Here is a 26,413-nt window from a genome sequence, read left to right on the forward strand (position 1 = left end):
ATTGACTTATGATGAGGTTACATCCTGATAAACCCGTCAGAAGTTGAAACTATCTTACGCTGAAAATACATCAATTACACCTAACCTACTGAGCACCATAGCTTAGCCTAGCCTACCGTCTTAAACATGCTCAGAACACTTATTAGCATACAGTTGGGCAAAATCATCTAACGCAAAGCTTATTTCATGATAAAGTGTTGAATATCTCATGTAATTTATTGAATAATGTACTGAAAGTGAAAAACAGAATGGTTGTCTGCGTACAGAATGGTTGTAAGTCTGTTGGTTGTTTACCCTCGTGAATGCGTGGCTGACTGGGCGATGTGGTGGCTGCCACTGCCACTGCCCAGCATCACATATCACTAGCCCGGGAAAAGATCAAAGTTCAGAATTTGAAGTACAGTTTCAACTGAATATGTATCGTTTTCGCACCGTCGTAAAGTTGAAAAATCATAAGTTGAACCATCATTAAGTTGGGGACCGTCTGTATTTGACATATAACATTGTGTAAAGTTAAGGTGTACACCATGGTAATTTGATATGTTTATATGTTGTAATGCGGTTGCCATTGTAGTGATAATTAGCACCTCTATCATGTTGCATAATTATCCTTTCTATTTAGTGATTGGAATAATTAAGTTCTAGTCTCTTAGCAAGTTTGATGGTTGTTAATACAATATTGCTGTCTACATTCCCTACACTGTGCATTAGAGTTCTAGGGCTTATTCACTACTCAGTGTAATAGTTTGCATTTTCTAGAGTTTTATATACGTGGAATCATATAGGATGTACTCTCTCCTTGTATGGCTTCTTTCATTCAGCATATTTATTTTAAGATCCATCCATGTTGTTGTCTATATCAGTATTTCACTCCCTTTTACTGCTAAGTAGAATTCTGTTGAATGGATATACCATATATTGTTGATCTATTCATCGCTTGGTGGACATCTGGTGGTTTTGATTTTTTCTACTTTTTGGCTATTACAAAAAACGCTGCAGTGAGCATCTTTGTACAAATCTTTCTATAGCTATATGTGTCTTTTTCTATTGGTCAAATACCTAGGAGTGGAATGACTGGATCATTCAGTAGTTGTAGGTTCAACTTTTTAAGAAACTATCAATCTGTTTTCCAAAGTCATTGTACCATTTTACATTCCCACCAGCTGTGTATTAGAGTTTCAGTTGCTCCACATCCTTGTCAACATTTGGTGTGGGCAGTCTTAAAATTTTACCCATTCTAATGGGTGTGCAGTTGTATCTCACTGTAGTTTTAATTTGTATTGCCCTAATGACTGATGAATTGAACATCTTTTCATGTACTTATTTGTCACCAATATATCTACTTTGGTGAGGTGTCTGTTCAAAACTTTGGCCCATTTTTAAATTGACTTGTTTGTTTTCTTGTAGTTGAGTTTTGAGAAATCTGTATATATTCTAAATATAAGACCTTTATCAGATACATGCTTGACAAAGATTTTGTCTGAGTATGTGCCTTGTCTTTTCATTCTCTTCATAGTGTCTTTTTTTTGGGGGGGGTTAAATTTTTTATTGAAGACAAAAAATAGCCACATAAAATCCTTGCCATTTAGTGATTAGAATGAGCTAGAAGAATTTTTTTAAGTTATTATTAATGTAGACATGCCTTCAGAGTCATAGTGTCTTTTTTTTTAGAATATTACTACTACATTTATTTACTTGTTTGTTTGTTTATTTTTGGCTGCATTGGGTGTTCATTGCTGTGGGCTTTCTCTAGTTGCAGTGAGCGGGGGCTACTCTCCGTTGTGGTGCATGGGCTTCTCATTGTGGTAGCTTCTCTTGTTGCGGAGCACGGGCTCTAGGCGCACAGGCTACAGTAGTTGTGGCACATGGGCTCAGTAGCTGTGGCACATGGGCTCTAGAGCACAGGCTCAGGAGTTGTGGCACACGGGCTTAGCTGCTCTGCGGCATGTGGGATCTTCCCAAACCAGGGCTCAAACCCGTGTCCCCTGCATTGGCAGGTGGATTCTTAACCACTGCGCCACCAGGGAAGTCCCATAGTGTCTTTTGAAGAGCAGAAGTTTTCAAGTCTAACCAATCAGTTTTTACTTTTATGGATCATGCTTTTGGTGTTGTATCTTGGAATGCTTCACCTAGCCTCAGGCCATAGATATTTTTGTCTTATGGTTTCTTTTAGAAGTTTTGTAGTTTTAGGTTTTACATTTGGTCTTCGATCAATTTCGAGTTAATTTTTCTCTATGCTGAGTGGTACAAATCCAAATTCATTTTCTTCTTTTTACATATGGATATCCAGTTATTCCAGCACCACTTGTTGAAAAAGTTATTGTTAGTCTGTTACAGTTGTCCTTATATATAGGTTTATTTCTGGACTCTATATTCTGTTCTGTTGATTGATCTATTTGTTTATCCTTATGCTAATACCAATTGTTTTGATTACTGTAGCTTTATAATCATTCTTAAAATCAGGTAGTATTAGCCCTCCAACTTTGTTCTTTATCAAAGTTGTTCTTGCCTATTTTAAGTTGTTTGCAACTCCATGTAAATTTTAGAATCAGATTGTCAGTATCATTTTTTAATTGACATATAGTTGATTTACAATATCATATAAGTTTCAGGTGTACAACACAGTGATTCACAATTTTTAAAGGTTATACTCTATTTAGAGTTATTATAAAATGTTGGCTATATTCCCTGTGCTTTACAATATATCCTTATGGCTTATTTATAATATCTTTTTTTAATACTTGCATTTATTCTATTTACATTAACTGTTATAGCAGATATGTTTGGCTGTGCTTTTGTGATCTTATTTTATAATCATGGATGACCCTAATGTTACTGTCATTTTAGAAGATGCTTAATCTCTTCACTGATATTCTTTTTCTTTTTTCATTTATTTTTGGCCGTGTTGGGTCTTCGCTGCTGTGCATGGGCTTTCTCTAGTTGCAGCGAGCGGGGGCTTCATTGCAGTATGCAGGCTTATCATTGCAGTGGCTTCTCTTATTGTGGAGCACAGGCTCTAGGCGCGCGGGCTCAGTAGTTGTGGCCCATGGGCTTAGTTGCTCCGCGGCATGTGGGATCTTCCCGGACCAAGGGTTGAACCCCTGTTCCCTGCATTGGCAGACGGATTCTTAACCCACTGTGGCACCAGGGAAGTCCAATATATATATATATTTTTTTTTAGCGGTACGTGGGCCTCTCACTGTTGTGGCCTCTCCCATTGCGGAGCACAGGCTCCAGACGCGCAGGCTCAGCAGCCATGGCTCACGGGCCCAGCCGCTCCGCGGCATGTGGGATCTTCCCGGACCGGGGCACGAACCCGTGTCCCCTGCGTCGGCAGGTGGACTCTCAACCACTGTGCCCCCAGGGAAGCCCCGATATTCTTTTATTTTTAACTCGTTCTTTTAAAAATATATTTATTTATTTATTTATTTTTGGCCATGTCAGGTCTTAGTTGCAGCATGCGGGATCTTAGTTGTGGCACGCTGGCTTCTCTGTAGCTGTGGCTCACGGGCTCCAGAGCACGTGGGCTCCATAGTTTGTGGCATACCGGCCCTCTAGTTGAGGCACGAGGGCTCAGTAGTTTCGGCACGTGGGCTTAGTTGTCCCGCGACATGGGGGATCTTAGTTCCCCGACCAGGAATCAAACCCACATCCCCTGCATTGGAAGGCGGATTCTTAACCACTGGACCACCAGGGGAGTCCCTCATTGATATTCTTCAGTAAAGAGTTTCTTAACTTTACTATGCGTTTGCAAAATAGAACTATTTATTATTTGCCCTTCGTTTATAACCCTTTTTTTTTTGATATGCGGGCCTCTCACTGCTGTGGCCTCTCCCGTTGCAGAGCACAGGCTCTGGACGCTCAGGCTCAGTGGCCACGGCTCATGGGCCCAGCCGCTCCATGGCATGTGGGATCTTCGCAGACCGGGGCATGAACCTGTGTCCCCTGCATCGGCAGGCGGACTCTCAACCACTGCGCCACCAGAGAAGCCCTATAACCTATTTTTGGTGCAGGGTTCCATCATTATCTGCTCCATACATCATTTTCTAGATGACAGTCATATCCCTTTTCAACCTTGTCTATCTAGCCAACAAAAGACCTCTTAAAAAAAAAAAGTTATCCTCACACCGCATTCTCTTGAACCACTTTAGCTCTTATAACTGATCCAGCATCATGAAGTCTTTCCCAAGGGTCCAGTGATCAGAGCAGCACCCAATATTCACCAGGTAGAAACACTGTGGTTTTGTACAAAGAGAGAATGCTTTGATGATGACCTGATTGATCATCAACCGCCTTCTTGATGCTGTTTGGAATAAATGACTCTAGCTGGTAGGTGTTTTCCTTAGTAGAGGCCTGGAGCAAGAGAAGACTAGTAATGTTTGAGCCTGGAGACCTTTGCCCCCTAATTCTATCCCTATCCCCACCCCTAGACTGTAGCCCTCAGATCTATCAGGATTCGGGGTCTCTTTTCTAGAGATCTCACTTGGGCTGAGAATTTACACAGACTTAGTTCATGAATGCCCAGACCTGTGTTTGTTAGAGTCAGGAGAAGATTAAATAGACCTTGATCCCATGGATTTTACCACCTGATGGGGAAATAAGACATACACATGAAATAAAGAGCAATTCAAGATTGCGTGGGATTAAGAGATCTTGTGGTCAAATTTAAGGGCTATGGGAGTTTAGAAGGGGGCTCCTCCATTGGTGTGGACTCTCGTTATCAGGGCACAACCAGCTCCATGGATCTGGGGAACTTGGTTGGGACCTTGCTAGATGGGCACTATTTGATTAACCAAAACAGAGCAGCAAGGGCCTGGCAGGCCTGAGAAACTCCGTGAATGAGCCTGGAATGTTCCCTCAGGGGACCGTGAGGAGACCACTGGGCTTGAAGCCCAGGCTTGAGTTGGGAAATCATGGGAAACGAGGCTGAGTAGGTAGGGTGGGGTCAGACTGTGAAAGACCTTTGGAAAGCAAGCAGATGAGTTTGGACTGTAAAGCTCTGCCGAGTACGGCTGGTGTGGCCACAGCCATAGATGTACATGTGTGCCCTGGAGTAGGGGCAGGCGCCAGCTCAGAGGCTAGGGGAGGAGCTAGGCAGAGGCAGGGCCATGACTGGAACTTACTCTTCCTCATGCCCAGTCAAGTGGGCTTTCTGCTGCACCAGGCCTGGCTAGCTTTTCAAAGACTTTCACATCCCCTCTATACAGCTTCCCAACAGAGACCACAGGCATGGGGAGTAGATGGGGAAGGCCGGCTCGCTCCAGGGCTAATGGTGTCAGCAAGAAACCCTCCCTTGCTCACTGGCACCCCTATTAACCCCGGAGCCACTCCTTAGGTTAAAGCAGGGTAGCTCCGGATGGCCTTTTAAAATGAAAATGTGCTGAGGAGAGAGGTGACACATTAACCCAGTATCACCCATTAACACATTAACACTAAATGGTTTATGATTTTTCTGAGTGGTGGGAAGTTATTTCTGGGGAGGTGGGGTGGCCTGCGGAGCCCTGACTGCTACTAGGGTCAGTAAGCTTGTGAGAAGCTCTGAGTAGCATGAAATCTCTGGTGGAGGGGGGCGGGGGAAGCCCGAGGCTGTGAGAGCCATGTGACATGGCATGCCTGTGGTTACATAGCCCATTAATGGCAAAATTGCCTGAGCAGAGTTTTTCCAAACTTTCCCACCCAAGCGCCCCAAACTATTGAATTGTATCTTAGAGACCTAGAAAGACACAGCTGTATAAAATTTCTTTGAAGTATGGCATTTTATCTGTAGTGTGATGCCGCGGTCTACTGCCTGAGCATATTTTAATTGATTTCTCAGTGAACAAAATGGAAGCCCCTGGAAGATGAGCAGGTTTGGACTGTGGCTTTGATTCCTGCTCTGGGGATTGGTCAGCTTTGGCAAGCAAGCCCTGTCCCTGTGGGACCCGTCTAGGAACAGGTCAGAACATGAACTTTCGAGGTATTAGCCCAAAGTGCTGGAAGGGAAATCCATCACCTCCTGCATGTTTATTTGCCCACTGTCCCCATTCCTGTCCCCTTCCTTAGTTCAAACTCATTTGATGGAAAAATCTAAGCTGTTGTGCTCTGAGGGGAAGTCATCGGACTTGCTCAGTGGTTGGCCCTGGCCTCATCGTAGCCTTTGGGTGGGTGACCAGATCCCAAGGTGAGATGGAGACAGCGTGGGACCCAGGAAGCTCTGAGGTCTGGGCTCTGAAGGCTGTGCCCACGGATTCCCCAGCCTTCCCTCCTCCACCACACTCAGTCTGCAGCCCCTCATTCCGCCCCACCTGTAGCGTGAGGTGTTTACAGTACTCTGCAGTTAAAAAAAAAAACAACCAACTGTCTGTACACTCAGAGCCTTCCAGCCTACTGCTGCGCCCCCAGCCCCCTGCTCACCTCTTTGTGGCTGAGAACAGAAGAGCCGTCGAGGCTCTCCAGGCCGAAGTTAGCCTCCTCAGCAGCCCGAGCACCTCATTTCTGTCCCGAGAGCCTGCAGATAGAGACAGTGACAATGTAGAAAGAGGGCATACCCTCCCCCAGCTTGTACAAGGTGGACGACGCGCTATGAATATTCAGCTCACTCCGGCAGGCAGCAAGCTCTCATCCACAGCCCCTGCCTGCGAGGGGTGTAGGGGTGCCTGCCTGGAGTGACGAAACCACAGCAGGTAGGGCCCTGGGCAGGCTGGCTGTGCCGGGCGGGGCAGGGCAGCCGACTGGGTGAGGCCCAGATTCCCCAGGCTGATAAGGCAGCCTGTAAACACCCAGCAAGGGGAGGGGGCAGAGGGCAGGCAACCACATGGCAAGAGAAGGGGGAAACCGGAGCCCAGGCCTAGCTGCAGGAAGTGGGGCTTGATGTGGAAACATCCTGTCCAGTGGGGACTAGACTGGTGGCCATCAGCAGTCATTCCCTCCACCACGGAGGCAAGCTTAGCACGCGGTGGGGCTGCCTAGGGGCCAGGCCAAGAACCTGATTCCTGACATCTCCAAAGGACATGATCAATGGGTCTCTATTATGGGTTATTCTACCACCTAGCACTGCTGGTGGGCAGGGGCGGTGGGGGGGAGTGAAATCAGGACCAGCTACCCCCCCCCCATAGAGAAACTCAGCAGTGGAATCCTCTGAAAGCATCTGACTCTCATGGGAAAGTCCTGGTCGTCACTCTGCATGAGGAGCATCAGCTGGAACACCTAATCGTGTCCAGGCCCCCTGCAGCACTCCAAGAAGAGCCCCGTATCCAACATGCCAGTCTCTTCCATCCTGCAGGGCTTTATAATTAGAACTGCAGACGGTCAGAGCTGGTGGAGCCTTTTGCAAAGGATCACCAGACTCATCCACTTCACTTAACAGATGGGGCCGCTGGGTCTCAGAGATGGGCAGGGACTTGGCCACGCTCATGGAGACCTAAGTTGAAGCCCCAGCTCTAGAGCATTTTCTACTCCTACCCTGTTGCTCTAGATCCAGCCGCCAACCCTCATGCATAGGGCTGCCTTGCACACTCGCTGAACCTCAGCAGTTATGCTTGTTCAGGGTTATGGGGAAGCTGATGGGAGGAGGGAGCTTCAGAATCAGAACTCCGAAGACCTGGAGTCTGGCCTGAGCTGTTCTATGAACTTGCGTGTGGCCTTGAGTGAGCCCTCTCTGGGCCACTTTTTTTTTTTAATAACAGCTTTATTAGATATAATTATAATTCAATACCATACAATTCACCCAATTAAAGTATATAATTCAATGCCTTTTTGTATACTCACAGAGTTGTATGTCCTTCACCACAACCCATTTTAGAATATTTTTATTGCCCCATAAAGAAACTCTATACCCATTAGCAGTCACTCCCCATTTTCCCCCAACCTCCGAGCCTCAATTTTGAAGAGACACTGGCTATAGGAGTGTTTTAAGGGGAAAAAAACCCAGCAATGTTGTTTAGGCAGATGGGCTAACCCAGCTTACTGGGAACTTAGATACAAATAGACCCTACCACAGAGAAGAATGGGGTGGGCCCAGCGATAGGCCCCTGGCCACAGACCTGGCACCTATGAGGTGTTCAGGGCTGACTTTCCATAAATATTTGAAAAAACATGTGAACCAACACCCTGAGATAAGAACCCAGACTTAAATTATGTGTAAGGCGAGAGCAAGTGTATATTTATGGGGCAGGGACCATGCCTAAGCCACTCCAGGTCTGAAGCCAGCAACACTCTGGAAGCAGTAGTCTCCTGAGGTACAGGAATAGAGTCAGCCTCCTTCATCAACAGAGCCGGAAGCCTTGTACTCCACAATACCTCTCCTCCACAGCTGGCCACAGGGGCTCAACTCGTCACCATTTTGCCCAGAAAGTTACGTTTCACCTATCAGATGGAGCTTTGAGGCATCTGGGACACAGGCCTGGGAAGCTTTTGTTGAAGGACATCGTAGGGGCTCCGAGCCTTCAACGTTGGGTGTTGTGAGCAAGCTCGGAGCTAGGAATCTGAGCAGGTGGTCACCAGCATGGAGCAGTGGGAAAAAGCACAGACTCTGAGGTCACACAGGCCTGGGTTTGAGTTCTGCCTCCATTCTTGACAGGCAGTGTGACCTTGGTCCTGTTACCTCATCTTTTCTAAGCCTCACTTTTCCTGCTTGTAAAATGGAACTATTAAAACAGGATTATTACCAAAAGAGATGTAACTGGAAACAAAGTTCAAAGAGCGTACTAGTTGGAAATAAACCTGGGTTCAAACCCGGGCTCTGCCACTGACTAGCTACTTTGCGATGCTGTAAGAATGAAAGGAGATAGCCCTACGGCAAGTGACTGGCGCGACACCAGCCCCGCGGCTTGTACCCAATAAATGTAAATCCGTGCCATCTTCCCTATGCTCCACCCTGTCACCCTGTAATTTTTACTGTTCGGTCCCCTTCCCCAGAAGCAGAGGAAACAGGCTGGCGTGATATCAGAGGGCACAAAAGAAAATCTTGCCCACTTTAAATGAGTACCCACGCCACTCTGCCCCTCCTGCAACATGCCCACGGCTGAGGCCACAGTGGCTACACCCGCCATCCCGGGTCCAACACTAGCTCAGATCAGTGCCAACCCCGCAAGCGCTTGCCCTGAGCTGGCACCGGTCTCAAGTGCTTCCACCCGCTCCGCCCAGTCAGGTGTGCTTTCCAAACACATGCCACCAGCTTTGAGTTGGGCTTGTAACCAAACCCTGTCCCTGGGTTTGCACTGCAGATGTAGGGAGGGGCTGGCAGGAGCCCGGGTGCACATCCAGATGTTGTCTCTGAGGCTTCCTTGGCATCCTCCATATCAGCTGTGAAGCAGTATTTACTCCAACTTGCGGGGTGGAGCGGGCACGCCCCTCAGGGGCGATGGGGCTCTATCGCAGGGGCGCTGGGTCTTTTTGGCTCTGGAGGCATGGAGGGAGGGGAGAGGGGGCGAAGCCAGACTGTTCTATTGACAGGAGGCCTGGCTGGTCAGGGCTCTTAGCCAAAAGCACAAGAAGATGACCTCTCAGAGCCGGGAGACCATCTTCCCATCCCTTTTCGTTGGCCCATTCAGACCATCATTTCTAGGGGTCCCCTTACCCTTAGCTTCGCTCACTGCTACTTGAACCTCATGGAACACTATTACCACAGGGGGCCAAGGTGGTTGTGTCTATCCACTATTAGGACCCCATCCCAGGCACCAAGGCTTCTAGAACCATCATCATGTACTTCTAACTTGTCTTCAGGGGGACTGACAACTGGGCAGAGGTGCAGAGCCTCAGGCTACTACTGCTCCTCTGACCTATTGCCTTGGGAAGGCCTGGCAGAGCTTCCGGTCACCTGCCCGGATCCCTCACGGGCTCACAGCCCCACTGCTAGGAGCCCCACCTTGCAAAGGCAACTGGGAGGTATTTACAAGTAGAAGTCACCACACCAAATCAGCAGCGGCTGTGGAACGTGATAGCTTCCTGTTCCATCACCCAGAAAATGCCACTACCCTTGACCCGCATGTAATAGAATACTTTGCTCTCCATTGTTGCCTCTGTCCATCGGCGCTAGGGACAAAATCATGCAAAGTTTTGACGTGCCATTGATTTCAGTGTCACCTGCTGCTCCGAATTAACCACCATGGTTGGCCTGGTTTCCCCAGGCTCTCTCGCTTCAACCCGTCTCTCCATCTGAAGCCACCCAGGGCTGGTCCTCAGCCCAGGCAGAACTGACCTCAGCATTTACAGCCCACTCTTTCACCCAGCAGGCTCACTGTGCTCTCCAAGGTGATCGCTAGGTGAGGTGATGAGCTCATGTGTACTCATCTGCTAACAGGAGAGGGTTTGTGGAGACAGTCCCATCTCCCTCCCAGGTCCCGGCTCCCCCAGCCCAAGCAGGCTGGCAGAGGAGCTGCTGGGGCGTCCCCTTGTGTAGACAGCTGTCTCCTCAGCCTTCCTGTGAGGGATCCTCCCCACTCACCCACAGGGCCCCTCCCCTCTCTGCACTCTCTGACCTGTGTGGGGCAGGGGCGGGGCTGGGAGGGCCCGCAGGCCCTGAAGGGGAAACTGCTGAAACCCCTGGGACAGGAAGTGGCAGAGAGGGGCTGTTTCCTCTGGCAGAGCAGGGGTGCGGGGAGGGCTGGCCCTATCTCCTGCTCCACTGCCTGTCTGCTGTGGGCCCTGCGAGGCCGAGGAGAGCCGGGAGCCCTTCTTTCCCTGCCTCCACCCCACCCCGCAAAATGGAGGCTCCTGGACCACCGGGTGAGGGGGGGCGGTGCTTCCTCAGAGGAGGCCATGTTCATTTTGCCGGAAGAGGAGTTCGGAGAGAAGGGCAGACAGGTCAGCAGAAGGGAAGGGTCGGGCGGGGCAAGTGAGTATAAGTGAGGGGGCCCACAATGGTAGGGAAAGCCACAGCTGGGCAGGGGAACCTTCTGTAAGGTCTTGTTCTGAGAGAAAATGATCAGAATGGTGCCTGCTCAAAACTGTGAGTTGCAAATGCAGCAGATTGCTGAGTCTCTAAATTGTAGGGCTACAAAGGGCCTGAGGCCATCCAGTCCAACCCCCCTCGCTGTGCAGCTGAGGAAACTGAGGCCAACAAAGCAAAAGTGACTTGCTCAAGGTCACACCGTGGGCAGAGCCAGGGCTAGAACTTTCTGATGAAAATTGGCAGTTTGTACTTGATGTTCCATGCCTCCCTCCAGGCACCTGTGAGTCTCCGTGACATTCTTCTACGAAAGGAGCTTGAATTTATTCACTCTGAAGGAGAGTGAAGCCTTTGGTCCAGGAGTCAGCAAACTTTTCCTGCAAAGGACCACATAGTAAGTAGTTTAGCCTTTGCGGCCCATGTGAACTCTTGTCACAGCAACTCAACTTACGATGCAGAACCACCACAGACAATACGTAAACGAATGCATGTAGCTGCATTCCAATAAAACTTTCTTTGTGGACACTGAAATTTGGACTTCATATAATTCTTCTGTGGCAGGAAATATTGTTCTTTTGATTTTTTTCCCCAATCCTTAAAAAAATACAAAAACCGTCCTTAGCTCACTGGCCACACAAGAAGACGGTGGGCTGGATTTGGCACATGGGCCATAGTTTGCAGACCCTCTGCTTTAATGTAAGTCAAGCTAAGGTGTTAAGAAGAGGAGAAGGAGGAGGAGATATATCAGGTGAGGAAGAAGCAGGTAAAGCTTTGTAAAGGAGGTGACATTTGCTTCAGATCTTGAACACCGTGTGGGAATTGGCGCTGCAGAAATTGGGGAAGGGCATATCAGGCCTAGGGGACAGTGTGAACAAAGACGCAGAGGTGGGGAAGTCATTGCGAATGTTAAATGTGTTCTGCACATGTGTGGCCTCATTGTTATTTGCCAGCCCTGGGTCTTTGGCTGCTGTCTGTTATCACCAAAGGAAAGGGTTGGCTTTTTTGAGGATGCCGGAGAGACAATGAGGAGGGGAGAAAGAAAGGTCACCTGGGAGTCACGGCAACTAGCTGTGTGACCTTGAGCAAGTCACTTCTCTTTCCTCGAGAACTCGGTGTCTGCAGTTGGATGACAGGAAGGATGGATGCCATGATCTTTCAGGTCCCTTTTAACTTTGACATCCTGAGACTGAGTCAAGGAGAGGCTTTCAGCCATGTGGGGGAGGGGGAGGGAGGAGCCCCCGCGAGCTCCCGGTTACATCGGGGCTGAAGGTGCCCTCCCTGTCTGCCCAGCCCAGCCTGTAGGCTCTTTCCACCTCATGCTTTCTCGAGCCCGCCTCTCTGTGCAGGGGACGCTGGACTGCCCCTTGCTTTTCCTTGCCTGGAAAGTAGCCAGTAGGGGAAGGGGGCGTTTGGAAGGGGCACCAAGAGCCAAGCAGGTCTCAAACCCCGCGCCACCCCTCCTACCTGGGGGAGCCCCAGATCCCAGCAGGGAGCCTCTGCATTCGTTTCTAGGACACATGCTGGCAGGGGCCTAGACAAAGAACACTGTCCCTTCAATAAAAGTTATCTGACTTAATATCCTTTTGGTGCCCAGCCACAGATTGCCCCAGCTTCTAAAAAACCCACTAATAAATTTAATTAGTCTCTGGTCAGTGTGTCTGTCCCCCGCCCATCCCCCCCCACCCCCCGTGGAAGCAGGCAGGCCTTACTGGGGGCAGGGGTGGGGGTGGAGTGTGTGCCATTCGAAGCATTTTCATTCAGCACATGCAGCTTTCTGCTACAGTGTCCAGAATGCCAGCCTCGCCAGGCCAGGCCTGCTCCTCTGGCCACTGAAGGCCTGTCGAGGCCCCACCCGCCAGGGTGTGTGTGTGCGTGTGCGTGTGTGTGTGTTTAGCAAAATGACTTTCTGGGCCCTCTTTTTTCCACCATTAATCCTGGATTTTTCAAGATAATCCCAACTTCAAAATGTCCAAACTGAGCTCATGTTCTTGCCATATTTCCTGCCTCAGTCACTCTATCTTTTACAATTCTCACAGCAAGAACAGGTTGCAATCTTGAGGTCTCTGCAATTACTGTATGGCCCTGTACTCTGTCATTTTATTCCTTCAGGGTGGCCCTGGGATTCACCTCCTTGGCTCCAGGTGCCCCACCTGGTCCCCTTCCATCTCCTGATCTTCCTTGGGAACTGCTTGCTTTATGCCCCTCCCTTGCTCAAGAATCAACAGTAACTCCCAGTCGCCTTCCAGATCAAGTTCAAATTCCACCACCTGGTGAATCGAGGCCTATGCACTTATCCCCCTGATTTCCCTGCCCCCCCAGCCAGTCCCACCTCCTCCCCATAGTCAAACTGGTTTCCGCTCTCCACCATGTTTGATGATTGTTGGTTATGTCCCCCCCTCAGCCTCCATTTCATCCCACCGCTCCATTTCCCTTTCTTCCTGTCCATCTAGGTAAAGATATCCTGAATGCTTAATGCATGACCTCAGCCAAAGAGACACGGATCTGACCAGGAAATCTAAAAACACACTTAGGGGGGTAACACAGGGCTCTCACCTACATTGACCTGCTGGCCTTCCACAACAATCCCGTGAGCTAGGGAGGATGGCCTCGTTTCCCAGAGGAAGAGGGTGACCTGCCTAAGCCCCAAGGCAAAGCTGGGTCCTCTCGCTGGGAAGCCCGTGCCCTTACAGTCTGCAGGGACTTCTGGGGTCTTCTAGGCTGTGGCTGGCAGCGCACCCCGCTGGGGTTCAGTAGCTGGCCTGGATTTGGTTTTGCCCGCTTTCCCGCAGCATGTTCTCCCCATCACTGACTTGTTCTTCGCTTCCCAGGAGCGCTTGGTGCCCCTCTGCCTCCTGCTGGTCCTTGGAGCTCCGGAGATGAGGGTGTGGTGGCTGCAGGCACCTCCAGGGAGCGCTCTTTTGGCTTTCTCAGGCCAGGCCCCTGGGAGTCAGGACAGCTGGGGAAATAGGTTCCCTTTGTCATAGCCCTCCCCCCATCCCACTGGGGCTTCTTCAGTGCTCTTGCCACATAACCACAACCCAGAGGGCTAGGGCTGGTTGGAGGTGGTGAGGACAGGGGACTGGGAGCACTCCTTCAACCACAGCAGCCTGTCCCTCCCTACAGGGCCCCCATCCCAGGAGAGGAGCCAGCCCCTTCCAAGCCAACAACTGGAAGCCTGCAGCCCACCCTATCTATGTTCTAGAGCCATGGGGGGCATCCAGGAGCTTAATGGGGTCCCCAGCCCCCTTGCTCTCTGGGAGGTCACCTGGAACTCATCATCTGAATGAGTGTGTTTTAATTTTCAAAGCACTTTCCCACCACCATCTTCATTCACCCGAGACTCCCTGGTGAGCAGCTGCTAGGCCTGGATTCCCCTCAGCCCTCACCCATCTTAAGGATGACAGAGACCACAGCCCAGAAAGATGGCTGACTTTTCCGGGGTCACACCTCTTGTTGGGTCTCCTGGAGAAAGAGGAGCAGACGTCTCTGTGCCTGCGACCTGCAGCCCTGACCCCTCCTCCAGTGCGCCAGCTCCGGCGGGAAAGTAGGGGCAGGCCTAGAGCTGAGAAAGGGCAGGGGCAGTTGGAGAGGAGCTCTGGGCCTGCCTTACCATCAGAGCTGTGACAAACCATACACGGGAATCAGGCAGTGACCGAGGGCCAAGGAAGGAAACTGGGTTTCTTGTAAATAAGCGCAGAGAAACCCCAACCAACAGAGCTTGCAAAACCTTTATTTTTTTCCCTCCCTCTTCCTGATTTCATCTCAAATGGAGGGAGTGGTAAGAAGGCAGGAATAGAGGAGAAGAAGCTGACAAAATAGCTGTGGCCGGGGCCCCTTCGCTGGGCATCTGTTCGAGGAGGGGGGTCTAGCTGGCTGCTTGGAGTCCAGCTCTAGTTGGACCAAGGTTGTGCAGGAGTCCCACACTTGGCTTACTTCTGCTACGTCCATGGCTACAGACTGGACCCCCGAGTCTGGCCCTCTGCCTCTTAAATACACGCCATTGGTCATGTGGTGCAGTGTGCAAACGTGCAGCATGATGACTATTGGAGGAGGGGCTGTTTTTAAGTAGAGGGTACAGCTGTTCCTGGGGTAGTTTCCATTTTGTTTGTGGTTGTGGGGGCGGGGTGTTGAGGGAGTGGGAAATGGCATGAAGGAAATTGTCACTTCCTTTCCAGAGAATTCCAGAAAGGTTTCAGGGAGGACGGGGTATTTCAGGAGTGAGAGCTGGCTGCGAGAGGGCGAGGAACTGGAGAACTCTGCTCTGTGGGCCCAGCTGACCATCTGGCCCCCATGTTTGCCGGCGTGTGTGAAAATGCCACGGGTGTTATTAGTGATTCTGTGAGAGCCATTGGCTCAGCCGAACGGGTGTAGATTTAAACTTGCTCCATGGAGACTGTGGACGTGGCTTTCACATAGGGGCTGTTTCCTGTAGGGGAGGCCCAGATGGGTGGGTGCTGGACACCGCTTGACATGTTCCAGTGACAGCCCCAGAAAGGGTCTGTACGTCTGAAGGGGGCCCAGCTGTGATGACGCAGGAACAGCCCAAACCACTTCTGTTTTGCTATTTTGGTTTTGAAATGCAATCACAACCACAGAGAACCAGAGGTGTGTGTTTGCAGGCGGGGGGTGTGGGCACCCTCGCTTTCTTGCTCCCTCCTGTGGCGTGCGTGTGCACACACACAGGCCGGGGGCCATATGCTCTCACAAAGGCTTTGCTTTCAGCCCAAGTAGGACAGGCCATGGGAGCCAGGGATACTGCAGTGGCCTCAAAGGGAGTGGAGCTCTTGCCACCCTGGGAGTGGACTTTGACTGGAGCCAGCTGTGAGCTTTGCAATGATGGGGCGGGGTGGGAGGAACTCAGCACCGGTTACTAAGGGTAACCAGGTGCCCGATTCCTTGAGCCAAGTGTCCTTGTGGACCTTCCTAGCCCCCCACTCACCCATGAGGCGGTGTCCAGGGCTCTAGGCCAGTGAATGTGTGTCCCAGGGCGTCTGTAAGGACGCCAGGGAGGGGAGCCCCTGTGCGGGCCTCCCCGGCCTCCAGCAGGGCGGGCCTTCTTGTGCTGGTGGCTTCTTTGGTTTCAGGTTCCTGGGAGAGGGAGGTTATTTTGAGGGACTTGGGGGAGAGTGAGTGAACATGCAAATGCGCCTCTCCCCACCTCTCACTTTCAAATCCTCAAACATCTGAAGGGGGAAGGGTGAAACCTTCTGGACTGGAAGGTTCCATGGGGGTGAGGGGAGACTTTTCTTAGCTTCCCACCCCCACCCCACACACCTCTTCACCTTAACTTCAGGCTAGAGCTCTCGGGCAGAACAAGAGACCAGGATCAGCCTTGGGTGCTGGCTGCAGCCCCACAGTAGCCACAACTCTGGGCCGTTGGGACCTGCACCAACCAAGTCCTGAACTTGGATATTTAGACACGCTGATACCTAAAGACGGCAATTGGATTTGTCTCTATCTTGTATTTCAAACCTCTCCTTTTTGCCTTGATGGCCAAGGGTTCCATCCAATCCAGTGGGAGCTGCCTTCCCTCTCCCACCACCCCCCTAGGAGAGCGGGCCTGGTGGGGGCTCACCCCAAGGACCCATGGGCCACGTACACATTCTGCTACTGGCATTCTTCCCCTGGGAAGCAAGAGGACTTTGAGTTTTCCGTGTGTGGGGCCAGGTGGCCGTGGCGGCCCTCTCGCCAGCAGAACCCTGGGCGCCGCCCCGGCCCACTCCACCACAGCCAGCTTCTGCCAGCCGGCATCGGCTTGGTGTGCAGCCAGTATTAGCTCGGGCTTGTCATTCTCACAAAGGCAGGCCTGGCGGAGGAGGAACCGACGACTGAGCTTGTGGCTGTGCTGGCCCAGACAGGACCAGAGCCCTTTGACACACAGAGGCTCTCACGCACATATCCCCACACCCTGCACATATGTATATCTACAGTGTGTTTGCATACCCACAGCAAACCCCCTCCCGAGCTCCCCCATTGTAAATTACAGTGCAGAAATACACAGATGTAACACACACAGAGCGCACACGTTTCTCTCTCCCCTGTAAGCTAGAGCACCTGACACCCACCCCACACCCAGTGTATGCATGGGTATACTTATTGCCCAGAAAACACACCTCACTGGTACTAGCTGACCAGTACCATTCATTCATGTGTTCGTTCCACAAACATACATTGAGCGCCTGCTACATGCCCAGCACCGTGCAAGGTGCTAAAGTTTCATCCATGCCCTCAGTGAAGCCACGTTCTAATGGGGGAGGTAAGGGAGGTGCACAGAACTGTGAAGAGAAGCCAAACTGATGAGCAAACCTGGAGGGAAAGGCCATGGCGGAATGACCTCGGAGGAGAGAGGGGCAGACACAGGAGTTTCATGTTTAGACAAAGTGGGATTAGGTGAAAGTGATCGCCTTTCATTTGATTAGTATGAGAATGCTTCCTGGGGGCAGACGGCTGGCCTGTGGGAGGGCGGGAGCTGCGGAATGCGGGCCTTGGGGCACTTTGGCTGGGGGAGACAGACCTTCCAAGCATAAATGGCCCTGGGAGGCTTCTCCAGGAGGCCACAGACTCCCAGGTCACGTGCAGGTGGTGGTGGGGGGGGGGCGGGGGGGTGGTGGTGGTGGAAAGCCGTGCTAGCAGGGCTCAGCCTCTCATTCACCCAAAGGGAAACTAATAAGACCTGCCACGCTGACTTGAGAGACTTCTCAAAGTTTTTGCTTGGGGGTGGGTGGAAAGGTGGGGGGGGGCGGAGCCAGCCCTGTGGGCTAACGGAAAGGAAGTGGGAGAGGCCTGGGTGTCTCCTGTGGGGGAGAGTGCTCATCAGGGAGGTCACCCGTGATATCCCCCTCCCTTTCCTCCCCTTTGTCCCTCTCTGAAGTTCCTCCTTTCTTTACGGGCCAGGAGAAGGTTTTGCCACCCTGACACAGCCAAAGGAGTGTCGAGGAGCTGGGGGTCAAGTGTGTCGCTCCTCCTATGGTGCGTGGAGCCAGTTCTTCAGATGCTTATGGTTGAACCAGGCTGTTCGTAGACCTGCCACACCTACACACACGCGGGTACCACGCAGAGCAGAACCCTCGGGGCCAAAGCCGTGCTACCTGAGTGTTGGGGCTGGAGATGCTGACCGTGCTGGAGGGAGGGGCGTGGGAGGGGAGGGAGGGGCGTGGGAGGGGAGCCAGGGCTCTGGGAGGCAGGCCTGGGTGCTGCGCAGACTCCTCGAGAAGGGCAGCGAGCACAGGAAACAATCAGAGGCCCGGGTGCCATGTGAGCACCCGAGGTACAGACTGTGAGTGCCACAGAGGACAGACGTGTGGACTGCAGCAGACAGATCTCCTGGAAGAGGGGGGCCCTGAGCTGGCCCTGGACGATGGGGAAGGTCCCCTGCGCCCTTCCCCCAGCTGCGGCTCTCCTCGCCGGTTCCCAGGGTGACAGTTCAGTATTGAAACTGAAAGCAAAGCTCAACCAAGAGCGCAAGCCACATATGGCACAGAGGCCATCATCTCTGGCGGGCGGCGGCGGTGGCTGGGTGGTGACGAGAGCGCAGGACATGCGGCCCACCTGTCCCTCTGTCTCCAGGCTCTCTGGAGGCGTGGTTGAGTCTGAGAGTCCCATCCCCTCAAGCAGGGTCAGGCTGTCACTGGCCCTGACAACACAACCCCGACAGTGAGACATGACTTCCACTGTGGACTCTGCCCTTCAGAACTCAGTGGCCTCTACTCCCAAGGCAAACCAAGCCAGGCAGAGCCTAGAAGACCATCCTGTGCGCCCAAATGTCCCCACCCCAAGTCTCGCACGCAGATTCTTTCCCCAGCCAAGGGTACTGTAGGGATTCTTCATGCTCCATCCATGAGGCCAGATGGGCTGCCCCTGGCTTCCCCTGTGGCCGCATCCTGGGGATTAATCTTCAGAGTGGAGAGAGCCCGAACTCCTGCTATCTCTCACCTTCTCCAGAGGGCGTGGGAAGGGAGGGAGGCCAGCTCAGGTGCAGATGCTGGTTACCCAGACTGGCATCGAGGCTCAGCCTCTTCCCTCTCAAGGCGACTCAATTTTTTCTTCTTCCTTCTTTCCTTACCTGCCTCCTTTTCTTTTCCCTCCCCCTTCTGCTCCCACTGTCCTCCACTTTTGGCTATCCCTCTTCTGGCAGTCTGTCCTAGGAACAGAGCTCAAGGAAGGTGACTTACTCACTGCCCCGTCTCTCCCTTCTCTGTAGGTCGCTCCTGCGCTTGGCCCAGCTCAGCATGCAGCCTTGAACCTGGCTTAGGCCACCACCTACTCCAGCTCTCTACAACCCCTATTTTACCGTGGCTCGTGGTGTGGGCTCTAGGCTCCAAGGTACAGCATCTCTTCATTTAGGAAACCCCACACCTCCAGAGGGCCCTGCGGATCCTGCAGTCAGCTCTCTGAGAAGACAGCATGGCTATTACTCTGCAGCCCAGTGACCTGATCTTTGAGTTTGCAAGCAACGGAATGGATGACATCCACCAGGTATGGCCCCAGAGAACAGAACCTGGTCAGCCAGTGCAGACAATCAGATAGACACAGAGAGGCAGGCAGACAGCCAGTGAGCTGGCCGACCAGCCAGCTAGCCAGAAAGCAAATATTGTTGTTGTTGTTGTTTTAATGTATATTTTATTTATTCATTTATGTATGTTTATTTTTGGCTGCGTCGGGTCTTAGTTGCGGCACACGGGATATTCGTTGCGGCATGCAGGATCTTTTGTTGTGGTGCGCGGGTTCTTCGTTGCAGCGCTTGGACTTCTCTCTAGTTGTGGCATGCGGGTTTTCTCTCTCTAGATGAGGCATGCGGGCTCAGTAGTTGTGGCACGCGGTCTTAGTTGCCCCGCAGCACGTGGGATCTTAGTTCCCTGACCAGGGATCAAACCGGCATCCCCTGCATTGGAAGGCAGATTCTTTACAACTGGACCACCAGGAGAGTCCCAGTCAGCAAATATTGATCAAGCACCTACTAGGTTTAGGACATAGGGGCTGCTTGCCAGCCAGACTGTGCACCAACGCGCCCCATGCGGCCAGGCAGTAGTCATCGCGTGGTCGTTTAGTGAGCTGGTTTTGCCCACGTGCAGTTACAGGGCACGTAAAGTTCCCAGGCCAGCCAAGCAGCTGCTAAGTACACTAGCTGAGCTGTCAGTCAGCAACGGGCTGAATGCACACATGTACACTGACCTCCATGTGCATTTTTGGCCACTTTGCTTCACCTCCAGTGTCACAGTGAGAAAGGTGCTGGGACAACCACATAGCGGGACTGAGAACTGCCAGCTGGCACCGCAGGGTACAGTCCAACCCCCAGCACCTTCAGACTCATGTCTCTAGCCGGTGGATGAGCCCTTCCATAACCGTCTTTTCAGCCTCGATCTAAGGATTCAGGATAAACTGGAGATAGGTTCCTCTGGTGGGAGGAAATTGGAAAACAGGACAGGATTCTGGCACTCAGGCCCCCACTGCTCCATACCTTGCCTGGCACTAGGGTACTTATATGTACCCGTTGGATGGTGTCCTGGCACACTCATCCCTACCCTCCACTACCCTCCTTCCACACACTGGAGAAGAAGAGGCAGCCAGGTCCGGCAGAAGGAATGGAAGATTAGAAGTCCAAAGCCCTGGGTTCTGATCCCAGTGTGGCCACAGTGTCACCTGGGCAAGTCCTGTCCGCGACCCTATCTGGCTGCCATCTCCCCATCTTCACCAAGAGGAGGTCCAGCTGGATTATCTCCAAGGGCACCCCAGCCTAATTCTGATGCTGTCTATCCCAGATCCCTGTGAGGATGGGAAACTTTGTCCAATCTCTAGTGACCTACCAAAGGCTGCCCCCTAGTGGGCTTGGAGTACATGGTACTTTCTGTCCAGCTAGGTCTTAACCTAAAGTTGCTCAGTTTTATCCAGCATCTCTGGCGTGCCTAACCTCCTGGACGAAGGGAAGAAAAATCTAACTCTACCTGGGTTCTCAACTCCGCTAGTCACTTTTTAACTTGTTTCTAGTCCACTCAGCAATTATTTCTGTTCTTCATAAAGGCTGCTCTTCACCGAAGCTGTTCTTCCCTCCCGACCCCACGCCTGCCCCTCCACCCTCAGCAGACAGCCTCTCCTCCAATCCACAGAGAAGCTCAAACCCAGGGACGCCCTCACTTTCCCTCCCTTCTCCCTCTTAGCAATAACATCACCTGTTCCTATTTCCTTTCCTCCGGCCTGGGACAAAGAAGTGACCCTCTTCCTTCCAAGGGTAACACCTACCCCAGTGCTTAATCTCTTCTCTCCTGCCGCCTTCAAGACCTCACACCATCCATCACCTCCTCTCTCTCGTACCTTTCAGACCTCCCACACCTGTCTCCTCAACCTAGAACATTTTCATGTCTCCCCAACCCTAAAAGAAACCCTTTCCTCCCTTCTGCCCACCTCCTCCAACATACCACCTTCTTAGGTCTGTTCTTCTCCCCAGTGTAGCCTCCACCCTCTGGGTTTACTTTTTCACCTCCCTTCTCTCACTCTTTTTAGGAAACAATTTTTGTTGCAAAATATACTGTGAATACAAAAGAGGTAACGTATAATGGAAAAGAATCTGAAAAAGGACATATATATGTGTGTGTATATGTGTGTGTATGTATGTATAACTGCATCACTTGGCTGTACACTTGAAACTAACACAACATTGTAAATTAACTATACTTCAATTTAAAAAATGAATACAAAAGAGTGCATAAATTATATATATATATATATATATTTAAAGAATAACTATAAAGTGAACACGCATTAACTCACCACCCAGGTTAAGAAATAAAACGTTACTTGTCTCCTAGAAGCCCCTGATGCCTAAAGCACCTAATGAGAACCTACTGTATGCCAGACCCTGTTCTAAGCGCTTTATCTACATTGATCTGTTTAAAAAACCCTATGGGGTCAATAATATGACCGCCCCAGTTTTATAAAGGAGGAAACCGATGCACAGAAAGGTTAGGTAACTTGCGCAAGATCACACTGCTCGTAAATAGCAGAGTTTGGTTTCAAACCCAGGTAGTCTGGCTCTAGATCAGCACAGTCCAATAGAATTTTCTGAGATGCTAGAAATGCTCTAGATTTGCGCTGTCCAATGTGGGGCCATGTGGCTATGGAGCACTTGAACTATGGCTGGTGCAACTGAAATTTTAATCTTGAAAAAAGGTACACAGTCACCGGTGGCTAGTGGCTACGGTACTGGACCGGTAGCTCTAGACTCTGTGGCCTTAATCACTACGCCCACCTGCCTGCCTCCCTCTGTCCGTCCTCCCTGAGATCTGTTGTAATGTGTTTTGAGACCCCAGCACTCCCCTGAAACTGCTCTAGCCAGGTGACTGCCCAGCGGCCAAACCCAAAGCCAGTTTCATCGCTTTTATTCTTCTGGATCCTTCAGGAACATTAGGCAGAACTGAGCATTCTCGTTCTTTTTTTCATGAAGAAAGAATTAACAGACTCATGAAAGAAAATTTGGAAAATACAGACAAGTAGAAAAGAAAAAAATCACCCAAAGTCTCACAACCAAAATATATAATTATTATGAACATCCTGGTATATTTCTTTCTATTCATCATTTTTAAAAAACAGTTGTGATCGCACTCATTTTTTAAATTTAGCTTTGTTTGATTTTAGAACAACTATGTCCTCTGGGGGTCAAATTCTCATCCCAATAATTTTATCCACTCCCAGGGATGAGCTCTTGGATACATATTTTTGACTCCCTGAGGTGTCTCCATTTTAAGTATCTCAGTGGTGCCTCCAACTCACCATATTCAGACACTTTCTCCCTTATCTTTCTCCAAAAACCTACTCCTCGTCATTCTGCGTTCCCCCTTAACAAGAACAGTATCCCCATGCACCCACTGAATCAAGCTGGAAATCAGAACCCTCTCCCCCATCCAGGCAGGGACTAGGCCCTTACCTTCCTACCTCTATAATGCCTCTGTTCTTCTGTCTTCATTCCTACTCTCATCACCACAGACTGAGCCCTAAGATGTTCACAATCTGAGCCCCTAACCCTGGTACCCAACCCTGAGCATAGGCTGAGTCCCTCGCCCTTTTTGCCATTGACGAATCCTTTCCCACTGGCTTCAGAATGAGCTTTATCCTTCTCATAGACTGAGCACTAACCCTGTTCACCGATTAACCCATAACTACGACCAGTTAGAACTGTCTGCCCCTGGTTGAGTGCAGCTGGTACAGAGTTAACCCATCTCTATTCATTAAGAACCCACTCAAAGCATCACCTAGTGAGGTTGGACCCAGAGCAATGTCATGCCCTACAAAGGACAGCCCCTGAGGGATCCAAGAATTAGGAATTGCAAGAAGGGTCAGTACGGAGGGCTTCCTGGGAGAGGCGGGTGAGCCCTGAACCAGATCCCTCTCTTTTCCATAGCTGGAAGACCCTTCAGTGTTCCCAGCTGTGATCGTGGAGCAGGTCCCCTACCCCGAATTACTGCATCTGTACTCAGGCCTGGAGCTGGACGACGTTCACAATGGCATCATAACAGACGGGACCTTGTGCATGACTCAGGATCAGATCCTGGAGGGTAGTTTTTTGCTAGCAGGTCTGTTTCCTTCCTGGGCAGAGAAGGTGTGGAGGAAAAAAGGGTTCTGTCTTCAGGGAACAGTAGTCCACAATGGCTTCTAGTGACCCCACGCAGCCAAGGTCAAGGCCCCCAACAGTTGGAAGTTAGATGGGGTGATTAGGATAAGCAGGAGGTAGTACCACTTCAGAGAGGAGGAAACCACCTAAATGGATTCATGATCTCCTGAGATGGAGCGGGACAGTGAGGGGAGACCAGCTGGGATGGGTGTAGAGAAAGGTGGAGAATCAGGGTGGGAGGCGCGCTGGTCCCCTCCCGGCTGCCCCCGGGCTCCTTAGCTCCATTCTCTGAGCTGGCCCTGGTTGTAGCTGCATCCACTGCCCTATGCCCTGAGGGAACTTTTCTTCTCCCCCACATCATGGAACCCGGCACCAGATGACAATGAAGCAACCTCGCAAACCATGTCAACCACTGAAGTCTTGCTGAACGTCGAGTCTCCCAATGACATCCTGGATGAGAAGCAGATCTGTAAGTTTGAACCCTAGCGCCTTAAGTTGAAGCAACACAAAATTCCCTTAAAAATATCACATCCGTGTATTAGATTCTCAGGGACATGTGCGCGCACCCACACCCACCCATATACACGTGCACGTGCTCTTTGGCTGTGACTGGAATGGGAAGGGCAGGACGGCACTGGAGACAAGCAAAGATGGCCAGGGTGACTGTTTGGGTTTTTTTTTTTCTAGTTTTTCAATTATGGTAAAATACACATAACATAGCATGGACCACCTGAACCATTTTTCAGTGTGCAGGTCCGTGGTATTAAGTACATTTGCTATGTTGTGCAGCCGCCACCTTGTAAAACTGAAAGTCTGTCCCCATGAAACACTAACTCCCCATTTCCCCTTCCCCTCAGCCCCTGGCCACCACCATTCTACTTTCTGTGTCAATGAATTCGACTCCTCTAGGGACCTCAGATAAGTAGAAGCTTACAGTACTTGTTTTGGAGGGACTGGCTCATTTCACTTACGTAATGTCCTCAAGGTCCGTCCATGTATAGCATGTGTCAGAATTTCCTTCCTTTTTAAGGCTGAATACTATTGGTCAGGGTAACTTCAGGCCCCTCTGCTGTCTTGCTGAGCTCCCAGGAAGACCGTGCAGGGTGTGGCCTCCTCATCCCTTCACTGTTCTGGGAGGTTGGCCCCTACCTCCTCCGATGGCCCCCGAGGCAGGCTTCTCCCTCAGCACCCCCCACGCACTTGCCGTGACTCCACAGGAGGATTCCTGGCCCCAACTGCCCCTTCCCAAGGAAGCACTGGGATACAGTGGGGGAAAGGAAGCCCTGAAGCTGCAAATTCTGAATCCTAGCATTCCTAATCCCGTCTCTGTCACTAATATTCATTCAGGATGCAACAAATATTTTCTGAGTGCCTGCATGTACCAGGCATGTGTGACCAGCTTGCTGTGTGACCTTGGGCACATGCTCTGCCATCTCTGGGTCTCAGTTTCCTCACCAGAAAAGCAGAGGAATTGGGCTAAATGATGTCTAAGGCTCCTTCCGGTTGTGAAATGAGTAGATGACTAAATCAAGGTGGCCCTTTTCCTGGGGTGTCACCTGGAACTTCCCCACCACCAGCAGTGCGCTATAAACGTGGCCGCCGTGATTGGGGCCAGCTCGTGCCCACAGCTCTGCAGATGTTTCCTCTCCTAGTGTTGTGAGACACGGGAGGCGTTTTCAGGTGTATCCTGTGTCTGGGGCCGTGGGGAATGGCGCCTCGCCCCGCCCCGCCAGGAGCCCACTGTTCTCTTGAGCACTGGGAGACCATGCCCTGGGCCGCACCCACCTCAGGCCTTTCTTCTTGCAGTCAGCACCTCCGAAATGCTTCCAGACCCGGACCCTGCTCCAGCCGTCACTCTGCCCAGCTACCTGTTTCCTGTCTCTGAGCCCGACGCCCTGAACAGGGCTGGTGACACTGGTGGCCAGGAGGAGTGCTGTCTGGAGGAGAAGGTCCCCAGAGAAGAAAGTACCAAGAAGACTGGAAAATCGAAGAAGAGACGTAAGAGAGAGAAGGGGGGGGGAGAGGGGAGAGTGTTCCTTTAGGGGGGTGGGCAGTAGGAGGGGCTCAGGGATACCATAAGTAGGGGTGAGTGTCGGGGTTAGGTTCACAGACACATTTAAGAGAACAGCTCTCCGGTGTGGCGGGATGGACAGAAAGTCCTCCCTTCTGGAAAGACGGGCCCCATCAGGTGGCCTGCCCAAAGCCTGACATTTCCCAGGCCACCCCCATCTGCCCAGCAGATATGTAAACTCTTAAAAACCCAATGATCCCCGTGGGTTGAATCCTGTACTGAGTGTTCAGACACCAGGCTTGGCCCCCTGGCCAGTCCCTGGCCCTCTGGGGGCCTCTGCCTCAACCCATGCTCTTATCTTCCCTCTCGGAGCTTACGGAGCTGAGACCATGTATGGGAGAGGACTTTGGGCTTTCCCAAGCCCCAGTGTTATTGATTTACTCAGGCGATGGCTGGTCGATGCTGCCGTGTCCGTGCGGCAGCCAAACCCTGGTGCCACACTCATCCACGCCACAGTCACGCCTTTAGGCCGCCTTTTTGTTTCAAAAATTAGGCGAGGCAGATTCTGATCTTCTAAAGGTGGCGCATCAGTAAGCACTCCATTGCCCACACAGGAGCAGTGTTCTGCTCTACCTTTGGGGCCTGAAAATGAGGGCTGGCCATTGGGCAGGTGCGGGCACCTGAAGGCTGTGCCTGTGGAGAGTGACCCCGGGCCTCCCGGGGCCTCTGCCTTGTCTGCCTCGTCACCTAACTTGGTGAGCGCTTGGGCCCTCCCTCCCAGGAGCCGCCCTTCAGCGCTCACCCTGGCTGGGCTCAGCCTCACCCTGCTCCCACCATCCCCCCACAGTCCGGAAGACCAAGGGCAACCGCAGTACCTCACCCGTCACTGACCCCAGCATCCCCATTCGGAAGAAATCGAAGGATGGCAAAGGTA

General features: G+C 51.4%; 1 protein-coding gene across 9 annotated transcripts in view; it reads left to right on the forward strand.

Annotated features, from left to right (window-relative positions):
• ELF4 (E74 like ETS transcription factor 4) overlaps positions 1-26,413 on the forward strand; it is a 38,883-nt gene that overhangs the window by 7,080 nt on the left and 5,390 nt on the right. For 6 of the 9 annotated variants that reach the window (XM_027092364.1, XM_027092359.1, XM_027092365.1 and 3 more), the window contains exons 2-6: positions 19,068-19,342; positions 23,259-23,430; positions 23,845-23,937; positions 25,275-25,466; positions 26,327-26,410. In XM_027092364.1, the coding sequence (XP_026948165.1) occupies positions 19,271-19,342; positions 23,259-23,430; positions 23,845-23,937; positions 25,275-25,466; positions 26,327-26,410 (613 nt within the window). In that variant the 5' untranslated portion in view covers positions 19,068-19,270. Of the gene's footprint in view, positions 1-10,570; positions 10,783-11,144; positions 11,262-19,067; positions 19,343-23,258; positions 23,431-23,844; positions 23,938-25,274; positions 25,467-26,326; positions 26,411-26,413 lie in introns of those variants that run through there. The other 3 variants (XM_027092362.1, XM_027092360.1, XM_027092358.1) reach the window with 2 other exon arrangements.

This window comes from Aethalodelphis obliquidens, unplaced genomic scaffold, assembly GCF_003676395.1.
Source record: "Aethalodelphis obliquidens isolate GAN/ISIS:26980383/991018 unplaced genomic scaffold, ASM367639v1 scaffold77, whole genome shotgun sequence".
Taxonomy (NCBI): domain Eukaryota; kingdom Metazoa; phylum Chordata; class Mammalia; order Artiodactyla; family Delphinidae; genus Aethalodelphis; species Aethalodelphis obliquidens.